The sequence below is a fragment of the Thunnus thynnus genome, chromosome 7 (genome assembly GCF_963924715.1).
Source record: "Thunnus thynnus chromosome 7, fThuThy2.1, whole genome shotgun sequence".
NCBI lineage: Eukaryota > Metazoa > Chordata > Actinopteri > Scombriformes > Scombridae > Thunnus > Thunnus thynnus.
Genome location: NC_089523.1, coordinates 33883956 through 33899709, shown reverse-complemented (window position 1 = coordinate 33899709; position 15754 = coordinate 33883956). Strand labels below are relative to the sequence as shown.

General features: G+C 41.4%; 1 protein-coding gene across 2 annotated transcripts in view; it reads right to left on the bottom strand.

Moving 5' to 3' along the window:
* LOC137186589 (tumor necrosis factor alpha-induced protein 2-like) overlaps positions 1-15754 on the bottom strand; it is a 64566-nt gene that overhangs the window by 4905 nt on the left and 43907 nt on the right. For both annotated transcript variants that reach the window (XM_067595633.1, XM_067595632.1), the window contains exons 4-14: positions 8109-8377; positions 7752-8021; positions 7070-7188; positions 6754-6868; positions 6043-6153; positions 5134-5234; positions 4804-4920; positions 3623-3758; positions 1622-1744; positions 1356-1511; positions 463-584 (exon numbers count right to left, since the gene is read on the bottom strand). In XM_067595633.1, coding sequence (XP_067451734.1) covers positions 463-584; positions 1356-1511; positions 1622-1744; positions 3623-3758; positions 4804-4920; positions 5134-5234; positions 6043-6153; positions 6754-6868; positions 7070-7188; positions 7752-8021; positions 8109-8377 — 1639 coding nt within the window. The remainder of the gene's footprint in view (positions 1-462; positions 585-1355; positions 1512-1621; positions 1745-3622; positions 3759-4803; positions 4921-5133; positions 5235-6042; positions 6154-6753; positions 6869-7069; positions 7189-7751; positions 8022-8108; positions 8378-15754) is intronic.

Genomic DNA, 15754 nt, shown 5'->3' with positions numbered 1-15754 from the left:
AAAGCAGCTCCTTCATTATCTGGCGATCTTTCTTGTGGACGTCTCACAGGACACAGTGTGGAGGAAAAATAAAACTCATACAGCTATTAGGAGAACAATAACAAGAGTACCAGGCTTATTATAGAACACACACACACATTGTCCTAGGTCACTTTTGGGGACATTACATAGACTTACATTCATTTCCTGGAGACTAACATTAACTACTGACCTACAAATCATGGGGACACGACTTTTGTTCCCAGTTGGACAATCTGTCACCAATTAACTGGTCTTAAGTCTGAAGTTTGTCCCTGAAAGTAGCTTATGACACACACACACACACACACACACACACACATATACAGATAGCTTCTGAGAGTCAAAGAGTACCAGCCAACAAGGCCGTGAGAGAAACCAGAGCTCCCAGTCAGGCAAAAGAAGAAGAAGTGGATGTGTTTGATGTGTTTGATGTGTTCGTACCTGACGTCTGGAAACTCTCTGACCAGAACTCCGACCTCCATCTGGATGGAGGGAACGTCCTCCAGCTGGATGATCTCTGAGATGTGAGACAGAGCGCTGTCCAACCAGCTGGACGGAGACTCCTGACACACAAACATAAAGATCCGCCATCGTCAACGATACTCAACACAGATTCTACCAGCGTCTCCAGGGTTTAATCAGGTTTCAGCATTATTATTTACTACACTGTAAATGTAACTAGTGAGTGAAAGGGAGGCCTTAAATCCTTTAAACAAATACAAATAGTTCTTCTAACACCACCAACAGTTATCTGGACTAAATACTGCATGTAGTATAAACCTCTTGTCTTCATTGGGTGGATTTAGATCTGTTAATTTATTGATCTGCTCAGGTAGATGTTTGAAAACGAAAATCTAATTCAGATTAAATTTGGTTTTCATTTATATTTTCTTAATTTTTAGAGTCTGTTTTTCATTTCACACAAAAGTAAATACAAACTTGACATTCTAGGTTGAATTAACCTGAAATTATTATTATTAATATATATATTAAATATACTAGTTGATTCCACTAAATTCTTGCAAGATGTTTTACAATGAAACACTGCAAACACAGATATGAGTTAAAAGTTGTAGTTTTTACCGGGTCAATCAGTGATCCTGAGGACATTAAGGCTGCAACTAACGATTATTGTCAGAATAAATAAATGTGTCAATTAAGCAACATTAGTGAAAACAACTTGTGCTTAAAAAATAACTTCAACAATATAAAAATTGTTGTTGAACTAATTGACCATTAAATTGAATCCAATCACTTTGATCAAAGCCACAGATCACTGTGTGAGCGTTTTAGTTAATGACACTCAGTCGTGACCTTTGACCTTTCACACTGACCAGGTCCTTGAAGAGGACTTTGATCTGTTTGCCTTCGTCTCTGAGCCGACCGGCCATCCTCTTCCTCATCTTCAGAGAGGTGCAGATGATTCTTCCTCGCATGACGGAGCGAAGATACTCCATCACCACCCGGCGGTGAACCTCCGCCGCCAGGAGCTGAAGAAGAGAGAGACGTTCAGCTGTCCGCATACTTTTGGCCGTGTAAATCTACTGTGTGTGTGTGTGTGTGTGTGTGTGTGTGTGTGTGTGTGTGTGTGTGTGTGTACCTGGTACGGCGGACTGTCCATCCTGTGATATTTCTTGAAGTGTTCTTTGATCAGAGCTTCGATCTGCTCGTACGGCTCCGTGTTGCTCAGCCACTTCCTCTTCACCAGCCGCTCGAAGAAAGGCTGACAGACACGACCAGAGAGTTTCTGTCAGTTTATTCTCATTCTGTTCTGACTTTACTACTGTAGATATTTAACAACAAGACATTCAAACTTAACTACTGTAGATATTTCACAACTGAGAGCAGAACAGAGACCATGACGAAAGTGTTACTGTGATGAAATGAAGTGATGTGATTGCACAAGAGAACAAAGTGAAAATATAAACCAGCTGTTTTGTTTTTAGGACACAAACTGACCAAAAATCACATGAAGGCTTCCAGCCGACTACGTCAGAGACTAAACCAACCAAATATAAACTAAAACAAACTATAAATTATATCAAACTAAATTATAAAGTATAAACTGAATTAATCAAACTAAACAGAAACATATACAATTAACTAAACTATAAACTATATACTAAACAAAATAATTAATTAAAATAAATTAAACCAAAACTAAACTAAACTAAAAAAATGTAAATCAGCTAAATGATCAGTGAGCTAAACCAGTGGTTCCCAACCCCCGGGCTGCGGACCGGTACCAGTCCATAGGTCATTTGCTACCAGGCCGTACAGAAAGAATAAATAACTTACATTATTTCCTTCTAAGTCTGAATGATGTTTTATTTTGAAAAATGACCAGATTCTCTCCATTACATCTGTCTATGATTTACTCTTGACGCTTGTCTCGGTCACGTTAAACGTTACCATAGCGACCAGACAGTGTTAGGGGACAGAAAGGATGTTACTCATGTCATGTTGTTGGCGCAATGTTACGAGGACGCTGTTAATAAAGTTGCATACGAGTACACAGTGGATTCAGCTTTATTATTAGGCCCAAAGGGCGAAGACCCTATTGTATTTCGTGTGTTTGTTTCTTTCTTATTGTTCTTTCTTTATTATTACGCCACTTCAACCCTTAATTTGACCCCCTAAACATGTTCAAAAACTCATCAAATTTGACACGCACATCAAGTCTGGTGAAAAATTTGATAAAATGTCAAAATTATCCCCCAAAGTGTAAAAAATGTTCTCTATAGAGCCACCTATGTGTCTAATATGGCCGCCACGGCCCGTAGAAATGTCGTAGAGAGATCGAACCAAAACTCAATTATTCGTCTCATCAAGACCTACAAATCATATGCTGACACCCCTGACCTAAATCCAACAGGAAGTCCGCAATGTACCCATCAAAGTACGACTTTGCGCTAATTTTGGACCCCCAAGAAACGCTATCTCCTCCTAGGGCGTTAATGGTATCGGCTTCAAACTTGAAGGTCTGGAGACATCTACATGCTCGTGACAGAAGCCCTTCGACTGCACCACGCCACGACGTGCGCAAGGGTGCAAAGGCCTGTTCATCACTGCTTGCAGCTTTAATTATATTTAGAAAATACCACAGTTTTTATGCCAGTTGTATCATTTTAGTTTGTTGTATTTATCCGCCACACCTCAAAGGCCGGTCCGTGAAAATGACATTAAACCGGTCCGTGGCGCAAAAAAAGGTCGGGGACCTCTGATCTAAACTAACCCGACTGATGTTTAGTGTTTATCGTGTCTCCAGCTGTGTCTCTGTGTGTCGTTGGGTTTATGACTCTGAGTGTTTCAGCAAACATTAACAGAATAAATAAAAGTTAAAAATTAAATTGAATTCACAAAGCTTTATTGATACAGAGACAACAGAGGCGAGGAGAAGGTAAACTGACCGCAGGACAAACACTCTGACGTGTTCAAAGCTCACAGGTCAAAGTCATAAAGATATTGATGATATTGACTTATTGTCAGTATGTTTCAGTGTATGTGTGTGTGTGTGTGTGTGTGTGTGTGTGTGTGTGAGTGTGTGTGAGTGTGTGTGTGAGTGTGTGTGTGTGTATGTGTGAGTGTGTGAGTGTGTTACCCTGATGTGCAGGTACAGGCGTTCAGACAGCACTCTGACTCCCTGCTGGACGATGTGATCCAGAGCTTTGCTGGCTCGACGCAGAGAGTCCTCGCTGACCGACGGGTCACACTGAGCACAGCGCTGCACAAAACCTCTAAACACACACACACACACATACACACACACACATACACGTATACATTACCACATGGGGACCATGATCATACACCTACCAAGTGGAGACCACCAGTTGTGAACATTTTATAACAAACAAAAATCAAAAAATGTGAAGTGACACTAAAGTTGGACAGCAGACATTTTGACTTGTCAATCACAGGTGTAACTAATAACCATTAATAAACACAATTTACATAAATATCACTGATGTTACAAGTCAAAATGTCTCCTGTGAAAAAGGTTTGTGAATTTCGGCAAAAGATAAACAAACAACACTGTTGCGATGTTGGCGAGCCTGTGAAGATTCATATTTGTAAAATTTACTCAGAAAGGAAAACAATTTAAAGTCAAAGATGGACGGACTCTGACATCAAAGAAAATAAAACATGAAACATGTCCGTCAAGAAGAAACCGATCTTACCAAGCTTTGTATCTTTGGGGAATATTTATCAAGCCTGCTGTAAATTACCTTCAGGGGCGCAAAATTATTTCAGTTTAGCTGAATTTTTAAAACTGCAGATGTAAGTAAGCTGCAGTTAATCTGATTTGCATTAAATTCTGCTAAATATGATCTGCTGCAGGGCTGTTTGAGATATGTTTATGTGTGTTTGGAAAGCAATGGAGTACAAAAGAAAAAGTGTTTCCTGCTGGTGAATCGTGAATACAGATTGAAGAGAAGAAGCTTTTGTCGTCCTATTGCTCAACGTCAAGGAACACATCATAGGAGTTATCAAACTAGGCAGAAAAATACAAAAAATTCTGACATGCTAGACTTTTCGTTGGGGTGTTGTGGGACGTCCCAGACGCCATATCGCTGTTTCTTTTATTATGTCACACTACAAGGGGTAAAGACGCCTGTTCCCACAGTTCATATTCAGACCCGACGCTGGAAATTTGTCAGCAACGACAAAATCGTGTCAAAATCTGTCTGAATTTGTCTGATCCGGGCATAAATAGATGAAACAACACATGACTGACAGACAGCAGTAATCAGTGTGAGTGGTGTCTCTGCCTGTTCATACCTGAACGGAGGGCAGCAGTTGACCAGGGCGATGGTTTTAGACACGTATCCATCCTCGTTGTCTCCAAACATGCCGCTCTGCATCCCTTCATGAAACATCTCCACTTTACGCTGGAAACTAAAGCAAACATGAGAATTGTCATCATCAAATCATAACGAATACATTAACGCTTTTAATGCAATATGTTTGACCTTCTACAGTCGACATCTCTGTCTATAGTTGAGTCCTGAAAATATTATTATCCAGTACGAATATTTCAACCTGTGTGAGTCTCGCAGAGAAAAATCTTTGACTGAACTTAACAAACACAGTATAAAAACGTGTTTGTACCTGTACAGGAAGTCTGCCAGGCCGTTGAGGCTGCACTGAGCCACTTTAGAGCCCAAACTCCTGTTGATGGAGGCCGAACGCTCCAGATCAACCTGCAGCCTCTGATTTAACAACAACACAAACACGGTCAGTCACAAAAATAACTGCTGCAAGAAAAGAAGAAGAAATGAGCAAATGGAAACTTTTATGATCATGTTTAAATCAACATTTTATTTAATTTTTGTCCAAAGGAGGCTTTTCTAAAGTTATACTGTCTTAAATATGTCTAAGTGAACCTGAAACTCATGGCATGTTTAATGTAGTTAAATAAGTTAAGTTAATTCAAGTTGAAGTTATTAAAATGTTTAAAAAAAGAAATACCCTTTTCTACATCTTTCTCTAATTACATGGGATTTGATGATATGTAATAGATTGTCCCTAAATGTGTTTTAATGTTGAAACTTCTCCCTGCTGGTGCGTTCAAAGACTCTGTGACATCTGTACATTTCATTAAACTTTTACCATGAACTGTTCCAAAGAGAGGAGAGCTTAGTTTCCTTGTTTTACTTTGTTTGGCCACTTGAGGACAGCAGCTGGTTTCCGTGTAATGAATGAGATGTGTGTGTGTGTGTGTGTGTGTGTGTGTGTGTGTGTGTGTGTGTGTGTGTGTGTGTGTGTGTGTGTGTAAGAGAGAGAGAGAGAGAGGAAGTGCTTGATGTTGACTTTGGCTGCAGTTGAAGGACAGACTCAGAAAACAATCTGCATAGAAAACAATCAGTGTACAAAACGCAGCGGAATCCACCTTTACGTAACATTTCACTGATTCAATAACCTTTATTTAAACTGAGGGGAAACACCGATCAGAGCCGCCGGAGGACCCATCCGGACTGTGTGCCGACTGTGTGCGGTAACCGTGGTAACAGCGTGTACCTGTATGACAGTCTTGGCCAGAGTGATCTGGTACTCCTCGATGTGCAGCGTCTCCATCCATCTCTTCTCCTCCTCGTCCAGGACCTGGCTCAGCTCTGTGGTCACTTTAGCCTGCGGAGGGAGGAGGAACCGGGGGTCAAAACAAACGCACCCTCAGATTTAACCTGCAGCCTCCTTTTAATAACGCAGCCTTCTCATTTCACTGCGTTGGTGCAGCAAAGAGGCAAAAAGTTAAACAAATCCTCACCCTACTTTCTCTGTTCACCGGCCAATCAAATACAAACAGAGGCACATAGCAGTTAGCATGTAGCTTTGTGCTAATTCTCCAAAACTAGATCTTCACAAAATGAACAGTAACATGGATTTAGACCTGATAGAACTGCTCCACTGGCTTTGAACTTGCGACAGAAAATAAAGAATATACAGTGGGAGGATTTGATTGACCATAAAGCATAACTTACTATCAAAAAAATTAGAAAGATATGGCCTTAAAGGGGTTGCACACTTCTGGTTAAGTAGTTACCTGAAAATAGGTATCAATATGTTCAGATATTTACTTCAGTTCATTTTATTTTATCCTTTGGCTCCTAAAACTGTTTTGGAGGTTATGTTACAGCTCGTGATGCTACAGTCACTTCCTGTTTACATAGTTGCTCGCTTCTTATTGGACAGAGATGTTTCCTAGCGACCGGTTCACACATTACTACTCACTCTGACGGAGTTGAGACAGTCCAGCTCCAGTCTGTCCACAGTCTCTGAAGGCAGCAGAGGACTGAGCTGAGAGCGGCTGAACGGACTCGTGATACACACCGTCCCCAGAACGTCTCTGAAACAACACACACACACACACACACAGAACATGACGTATGAACCAATACCAGACTTTCCCTCTTTAACTTTATGTGCCGTCTTTATTCGTCAAAGTACAATTATCTTTAATTTAATTAGTAATGAAAGCAGCAGTACTTACTGAAGTACAGTTTTTCAATGTGTGTGTTTGTTTGTGTGTGTTGGTGTTTGTGTGTACCTGTTGTATATGTTGTGCAGCCAGTCCAGCAGAGAGTAGATGTCAGTTATCTCCAGCTGGTTGTCGGTGATGGCCTCCAGTCGCCTAGCAACCGCCTGGTGATAGCTTTGCACATAAACCTAGAAGGTCAAAAGGTCGAAGGTAAAGAGCATTGTTATGAAAGTCTTGTCCTCATTGTTTGTGTTAGATGAAGTCAGAGGATCACCGAAGTTAGTAGGACTCATTCTCCGAGGATCAGCAGTGTTTGTAACAAATTCCTCAGTGATCTAATGATTATCTGTTCAGATATTTCAGTCTGGATCAGAGGCTGTGAGTGGTCACGTCTGGCGATTCTCAATATTTTTCTTCTTGTCAACAAATCTCATGTTTGGATCCAAACCAACAATGAACTAATCTACTAACAAGTATTGTGTGTGTATCAAAGCCTGATATATCTTATTCCTCCGTTGTTGTGCAGCTGTGTGACTCATTGATTAGTTTACTAATAGTGGGATTATCATGATAATACTGTTTACTGTGATATTTTTACCTACAATAATCAATAATAATCCCTACATGACTTTATCAGAAACAATGAAATAAAGTGACTGAGATGTTATAAATCATGAAACGTAACCAAATAGTTTTACACAAGAAACAAAAGGCTGCTTGTTTGTGTCTTCCTGTCCAGGTGTCGTCTCACCTGGAAGGGCTGGTACTCTTCGGGGTAAATGGACACCACGTTCCTATTGGCGGCCCCCAGATCCTCCACCACCCGGGCTCGGAGGCGGTCCAGATACCCTGCCAGCTCTCCGGCGGTGAACTCTGCTTTCTGAGGCAGAGATCCGTCCGCGGCCTCCTCCACCGCCTCCTTCCACCGCTGCTTCAGCCGGCGAGGCCTCGAGCCACCGGGCGCCACCGCCACCTCATTGAGGGCCCAATCTTTATCCGCCTGCTCCTCCTGCTGCAGCACCTGCACACACACACACACATACAGGTGATGTCAGCACTGATCAACACCTGTCACTGTTAGCGTTGCCATGGCAGCAGCAGTCCTCACCTGAACCACCAGGCCCAGGTTTGGCCCGGCCGTGGGCGACCGCAGCGACTCCCTCACCACGGCCCACAGCTCCTTCTGCAGCTCCTCGTACAGCAGCTCCACGTCCTTCGCCTTCCGGCGGCCGCCGTCCTTCACGCTTGAGCTGCTGGCGTCCTCCGGCTGCGTCACAGCGTCCCGGTCGGCCTCGTTACACTCCTGCTCCAGCTCCAGGATGTGAGAGTCGGCCAGGAGGAGGTCCCGCTTCTTCACCAGCTGCAGGATCTCCAGGACTGAAGGAGACAAGGACACAGATGACTTCACAGATCTGGTACTATGGACTGTTCTGAGTCTGTTTTGTCCTCCAGCAGACTGTTTCTGAAGCCATTTACCTAAATCTGCATTCTTAATGAGCACCTACTCTGATTGGCTGGAGGTGTGGCCCCCACCTTCACCCCCAGCCAATCAGAATACGAGTTAATGAAAGCCGCAGCATGTTTACCTGCAGTAATGTCTGCAGCTGCAGATGTAAGACAGTATGTAGCGTCTATGAAGCAGAGTCTGATCCTGCTGCTGCTCCTAAACAAGGTGGCTAGCTTAGCTTTAGCACAGATATATTATATTCCTTTAGCTGAAGAACAGAAAGAAACCATGTTTTAAAACTTCATCTAAGGACTGAAGATGAAACAGTAGAAAATCCTGCGGCCTCGTTAAGTCTCGTTAAGCAGACAGTCAGCTGTAAAAGGTGCCGAACACACACAACCACAGAGGGAAGATTGCCTCTAAATATGACTTTCAGCCGTTTCTGACTTAAATTTCCGTCCTCTGGAAGACTGTAAAGGCTTTTCCCTCCATCCCAAAGAGGGAAGACTTTTTCACGCTGTTTCTCTCTCATTTCTTGTGCATTTCTATGTAACTTCATGCACCTGCAGCTTTGTTCTTTGGCTTCTCTTTCTACTGTTGCTGGATTGAACCTCATTTATGCCACTTTGAATAAAAATATCTGCCAAATGCATAAATGTAAATGTAAATATGTCATATTGTTGAGGTAAAGGCTGTCCTCCCTGCACACTGTGCTCTTATTCTATTTACTTATAGAATGAAAAGTCTCTACGTGATGCTGGATAATGTTTCTATTTTTGTAAAATATAACGTGTTCGGCTTCTCCTGCAGTCTTTTATACTAACATGGCCTCATACAGAGAATCCCTCCTGTCACTGTGACGTCTTCACTACACTACCGGTGTCGAGACGCTTCGCAGCTTTAAATTATTCTTTTCAACTGCAGTGCAGTTTCTTAAAGGTCAGAAACTCAGCAGGAAAAACCTCTTTATTCAGACTGATTTGCATTAACGACTATTCAACTGGTCCCAAAGGCGAAGAACAGCACCCACAACACACACACACACACACACACACACACACACACACACACACACACACACACACATTGATCAGGAGGAAATTCATCGTGTTTCTCCTCTAAGACGGCGCTCTGGAGGAGGGTTCGTTTGATTTGGACTTCAAAGCAGCCCTCAGGGAGACGGACGCCGGAGGTTCTCACAGAATCACTGATCAGCTTCAGAACTTTATATTTAAATTCTCAACATTTAACTTGATTGAGTGAATCAAACTTGATCTGTTGATATCAAACTGATAAATAGATGAATAGGTGGATTTGACAACAATAAAAGTACACACAACACTGCAGTCACTGACATACATTATGTGATATATATTATATGATTATCGAGGATAAAGACACAATAAAGCTAAAAGCTTACTTCCACTGAGCTCCTCTGAGGGGTGAGATGGCAGATATTCAAGTTATGCAAGACCGGATAAAATATAATAAATAAATAATCTCTCAGTGTGGCTCTTTCTCAGCTCAGACAACAAAGCCAAGTTTAAATGTTTTTGGGAATTAAAAGCTCTGACAAGTTGAACTCTGGAGTCCAAAATCCTGAGAACAGGAAGACGCATAAAGACCAATTTGTAGCTGGAACATGGACGCTGTTGCTGACATCAGCTGCATCATTTCCAGTCAGTGAAATCTTCTGGGTCCAAGCTCTTCCAGAAATTACAAAATATTTTTCAGAAGGAGTATCTCACGACGTCATGTGATTATTTAAAAAAATAAGTGAAATAAACAGAATAAAATATAAACATTTGAATGCAACGACGTGCTCAGATGATCACACCAACACACCTAAAACACAACATTCACTGAATCTGCTCCTTTTGACTGATATTTAATTAATACGTATTGACGTGTGGAGACATCTGTGACATCAGACCTGCTGAGATCAGACTGTCCTAACCAATATTTTCATTAGTGATTAATCTGAAGTTTCATTTCTCAATCAACTGATTCATTATTTGGACTTTAAAATGTCAGAAAATTATGAAAAAAAAGAGCCAAAGATGTTCAGTTTTCAGTGACGTTAAGCAGAGAAAAGCAGAAAATCCTCAGCGGAGAAACTGAAACCAGAGAATGTTTTGTTTGGAAAATTACAAATGATTTTATGTTGATTGACTGAACTATTAATCAGCTGATGATTTCAGCTCTAAACTGTTAATTTAAAAAAAAACAATCTCAGATGTGTTTGTTCAGTGTGTTTGGCTGCTCTCCACCATGAACAGACTAGAACAATAGCCGTGATGAAGAGGAAGACTGATGAAGCTGCCTTTTTTAAAAAACAGTTTTGTTTTGTTTTTTTCCTGCCAAACTGCAGCAGCAGGGTGTTGGTGGGAAACCTCCTGAATGTCTGTCAGCTGTCCTCGAAGGACAAACAGAAGACCGCGGGACAGATCTGAGGTCAGTGTTTACTGTCAGTCATTCAGGGAGGAACCCGTCTGACTGTCACAGCTGTGATGTCAGCAGCTGATGTCACAGCTCTGCCACACCAAACTCAAACAGGGAGGAAAGATTTTTCTACATTTCTCTTAAGATGTTTTGCACTTTGAGGAAAAACTGCAGTTATTGTCATAGTTTTGTTTATACTTGTTAAATAAGACTTTAAAGCCTCTGGAAACGTGGCTTGAAATCATAAAAATGCATATATGATATCAAAGTTGAGTTTCTCATTAAGCATCCATGAAAATCTGAATGAAAATAAACATTTATAACTATTAGAAAACTGAGTTCAAAAACAGCTCATTTGGCTGCTCAAACCATTTCTCAGGACTGTGTGGGCGTGTCCAGATCATGTTTGATTGACAGCTCACTTTCAGCTCAAGTACCGTTTTATTTTCTATTCATTCACTAAAACGTTTTGCTGATATTGAATAAAATACCAAATCTATCAAATGGACCCTACTTGGTTAGAAAGCTTGACTAATCCACTAACTAGCAAAACAGGTTGAACCACCCAAATCTGTGTTTTTCTTTAACTATACCTCCCGGAGTATGATGCTAATCGTTTTAGCATCTTCCATTCACTTACATGAAACGGTTAGCTTTAGGTTTTCTATTCAAAACTTTTGAGCTTATTATCAATTACCCCAGTGGTTTACTAGTTATCTTGACTAATCAGCTAACTAGCAGACTAGAGTAGACCAACCATATCTGTTTTTATTGAACTATACCTTCCAGACTACGAAGCTAAATGTTTTAGTATCTTTCATTCACTTACATGAAACGGTTAGCATTAGCATTACTATGCTACACTTTTGAGCTACTTATCCACACTCCACTCCGTGATTAATACAGATTTGGGTGGTGTACCTGAGTCTGCTAGTTAGCTTAACACAGTAACTTTCAAACTATATCAGGCTAATTTGAATTCTCATTCTAGCTAAAAGCAAAGAAAAGTTCACTGCATTGTTTTCTCATGCGGGAGATGAGAGTAAGTGTTGTGAAGTCAGCTTGGCCAGATAACCACGTCAATCATCTTTCTCTTAAATATGATTGGGCAGGTATTTATTACGTAATAAATTCCCTAGTTTAGCCCCGCCTAACTGACACCCAGTAACAAGGGAAGGGAGAGAAACTTTCTAAAGAATTACATAAACTATGTCAAAGGCTGTTCTCATACTTTTAGGTGTTTACTATATGCACATTATGGATTTGCCTTTCCAGGGGCTTTAAGGTTTTTCAAGATTGTCCTCAAAAACGGCGGCTTTTATAGAGAGGTCGGGTGGATCAATTAAGTATCACAGCACTATGTAAATGCAGTCATTTGTTTCCTAGCAACAGTCAGCATCTTTCTCTAATCTTGACTGAGTAGTTTTTGTGCCTAAATTTAACCAGAGACGTCCTTGTTTTGTTGTTCAGTTTAAAGATTGTGTTGAATTTTGTTCTTTTCTTTTTGCTCATCAGTAAAAACATGAAAACTCTTCCTGCTGCTGAAGATTTAAAACAGCAGAAATAAAAACTACTTTCAGGAATCCTTCAGAGCCTCAAGAGTCTGTTTCAGTGAGCATGCTCAGTAGATGCACACAGACCCCGAGACTTCTGCTGGCTGACTTCCTGTTGGCTCCTTGTTCACACGAACGGGGATAAAACAGTTTAATCATGCGACTCTTTCAGACTTTCCAAATGTTATCAGACCGAATGAATCAAACTCTGATAATCAAAGAGTCATTTTGCTCGGAAACACTCATTTATCATTTTACAGCTGCTCCTTTTCCAATGATTGTGTGTGTGTGTGTGTGTGTGTGTGTGTGTGTGTGTGTGTGGGGGGGGATGCTTTCTGGGCCGGTGTGCGTCACATGACGGACAGGAAGTTGTAATTACACGGTTTTGTTTACATTCTGGCAGATTGTCAGCATGGAAAGTCCTGCTGAATGAACTGCTCTACCTTTCTGTTTGCATTGTGACCACTGATGTTCAGACAACCATCACTGAAACACTGAAGAAGACTCAAAACATGAGGAGCCTCTTCGTCTTTATGCACTCTGACAATATTACACAATATTTACAGTCTGAAAACTATAAGTCACTCTGAATCTAACAAGCTGTGTCTCATGTCTGTGTTCAGGTTTGACTGAGTAAAGACTCAGAGAAGAAGAAATTAGATTATTGACGAGAATTTTCCAAACACGAAGGAAAAATATTTCCTTAAGCTCCTTAAAGACTCGAGAACAGAAGTCACAGAATAAACAAACAGTGACGCAGGATAATCATAGAGGAAAGTTATTCATCGGTTATTCATCACATCATTATACTGCAGCAGCCAGATAACACACACACACACACACACACACACACACACACACACACACACACCCTGGGACAGGAAGTGATGCCATCTCCTGCATTAGGAGCGAAGAAGAGAAGCAGCTGAATCTAAATGTCCAGACGTCACTGCACACGCAGACTTTGTGTTCCTGAGACGTCTGCCAGCGTCACATCGAGTCCGCTTCACTCAGAAAATTACCCATAATCCCTGCAACAATACGGAAGTGATGATGTAAAGAGAAAATGATAAATCTGATCATTATTATCAATAATTAAAACAACAATAATAATAGGCTGTGTAAAATATTTGCTTTTGTTGTATAAGTTAATGATGTATTGTAAGTATAAAGCACACATAGATAAAACAGTCCTAAAGGTTTAATAATGTGGATTTTTTTTTTTTTATAATCTGATAAACTAGACGAGAAAGTTTGGTTTCTGTCCATCTGCAGCGTCCTCAGGACCTCAGCGAGGATCAGCAGCTCATTTAAAAGGAAAATCTCACTGAACTGTGTAAAGCAGCAGACTTCAGATCCAGAAAAACACTTTGAGATGAGTTACAGGGTCAAAAATTTAAATTCATCTCCATGGAAACACTTCAATCACGTCTCAAAGTGCGCCATCGCTGACTCGACGTGATGACAGTGAACACCTCACGGTTCGTACGAATGGAGTCCGTGAGGGCTCAGTCCACGAGTCCGGAGGTGGACAATTGGATTCATCTACTCTGCTGGGTTAGTGAGAGCGAGGATGTGACACACACACACACACACACACACACACACACACACACACACACACACACACAGCAGTGACAGCCCAGAGGAAGATCATCCCTATAAACAGAACAATGTGAGCGGAACATCACACACACACACTTTGGTGTTTCATGTGTCTTATTTGGGTCGACAGCAGAGTAAAGTTTGGTTCCTGCAGCAGTACAAGAGGTCAGAGGTCGGAGGTCAGAGGTGGCTGCATTAAAGCCAGCAGGCCATCAGAGTTCAGCTTCAGGTCCATGTGAGTTACTTTGGTGTCGAAGCTGCTGCTGTTTCCTGTGAACCTGTCAGGAAGCGTGTGTTCATCCTCTCCACCTGAGAGTCCTTCAGCTCTAACAGATCAGTTTCCTCTCATTCACATACCGCTCACATCTTACTGTAAACTACTGTCCGTCCTGTCAGTTCATGCTCCGCCGCCACCAGAGACGCCGTTATTTCTATCTGGACCATCTGTGTTTCTGAAAAGCTTGATTCAGAAACGTTCCTGGAGTTTCTCGGCACAAAGGAAGCAGCAGAACACAAGAACACAACAAAGCTGTCAGAAAGTCTGACGAATAAAGATCCACATATTGAAGAACATGGACAGAACAGTATGAAACATGTACTGGTATAGTTGGTTTGTCCACTGGTAAGAATGAATTTTAAAACAATTTATTATTATTATTATTGTACATATCAAGGAATATTGAATAGTGTGTTTACTTGATAAAAATGCAGATCCAATACTGTTAACTGGCTACTCAAACTGCAACGAAATCCGATAAGAACACGACAACTGCAGAAGAAGAAAAAAATGCAACAAAACTGTCTTTTCATACGTGACTGAACATCTGAGAAACGTCCTTTTATGTTTTAGTTTCACTCAGACTTTGGAGGGAAGTAATTTACACATGAGGACGCATCGCTCCATGTATTGATCTCCCTTCATCCTGAGCCTGCAGTCTGTCGCCTCTTTCACACATAGTTCCCAGTAAATTACTGGGTTAACCTTAGGACAGTCCAGCAGATGGCGGTGATGCAACACTTAGAGCGGAGGTGTGCTGTGGGGGGGGTGTGGGTGTGTTTATTTGTGCTCTAGAACGTAACCGCTGTGAAACAATCACAAAATAACATTTTTATTGATCTGATTCACCGGCTCTCTCGTTACCAGCGCTCCCTCTCTTCATTCACTCTCTAGCTCGCTCGACCACAGCTGCTCTCTCTCTCTTTTTCTCTCGTCTTTTTTTAAAATGAGTCGAGAAGCTGACAGCAAAGTCTAACTTTATTTTTAATGTTATCATATGAAGATAAATGTACTCCGCTCATCCTTGTAACGTCTTTGTCCTCCCTCATGGCAGAGTTTACTACTCCAGCTGTGATTGGCCACCGCAGCCTTCAGCCGCAGTGACGTCAGGTTGCGTTTCTCCAAAAGTTGACTCTGGCTCAACTTCCGGCTGCCATAAAACTCAACAGAAGAAGAAGGTGAAACTCACAAAACTCAGATCAAATTTTCTATGAGTCAAGATTCTGTGTTGTCTGTTTCTGCCTCAAATGTTTACAGAAACATATTTTAGTGTTTACCGTTTAGCTGTAATATGAGAAAGTTTGTGACACAGCGGCCATGTTGAAAACAGACGAGCCAAAACCAAACGCCTCCCGACTCGCAGTACGTCATCTACACGTCAAGTCTTGTGATTGGTTCACTCACTCCACATGAAAGCGTCCAAGAAATGT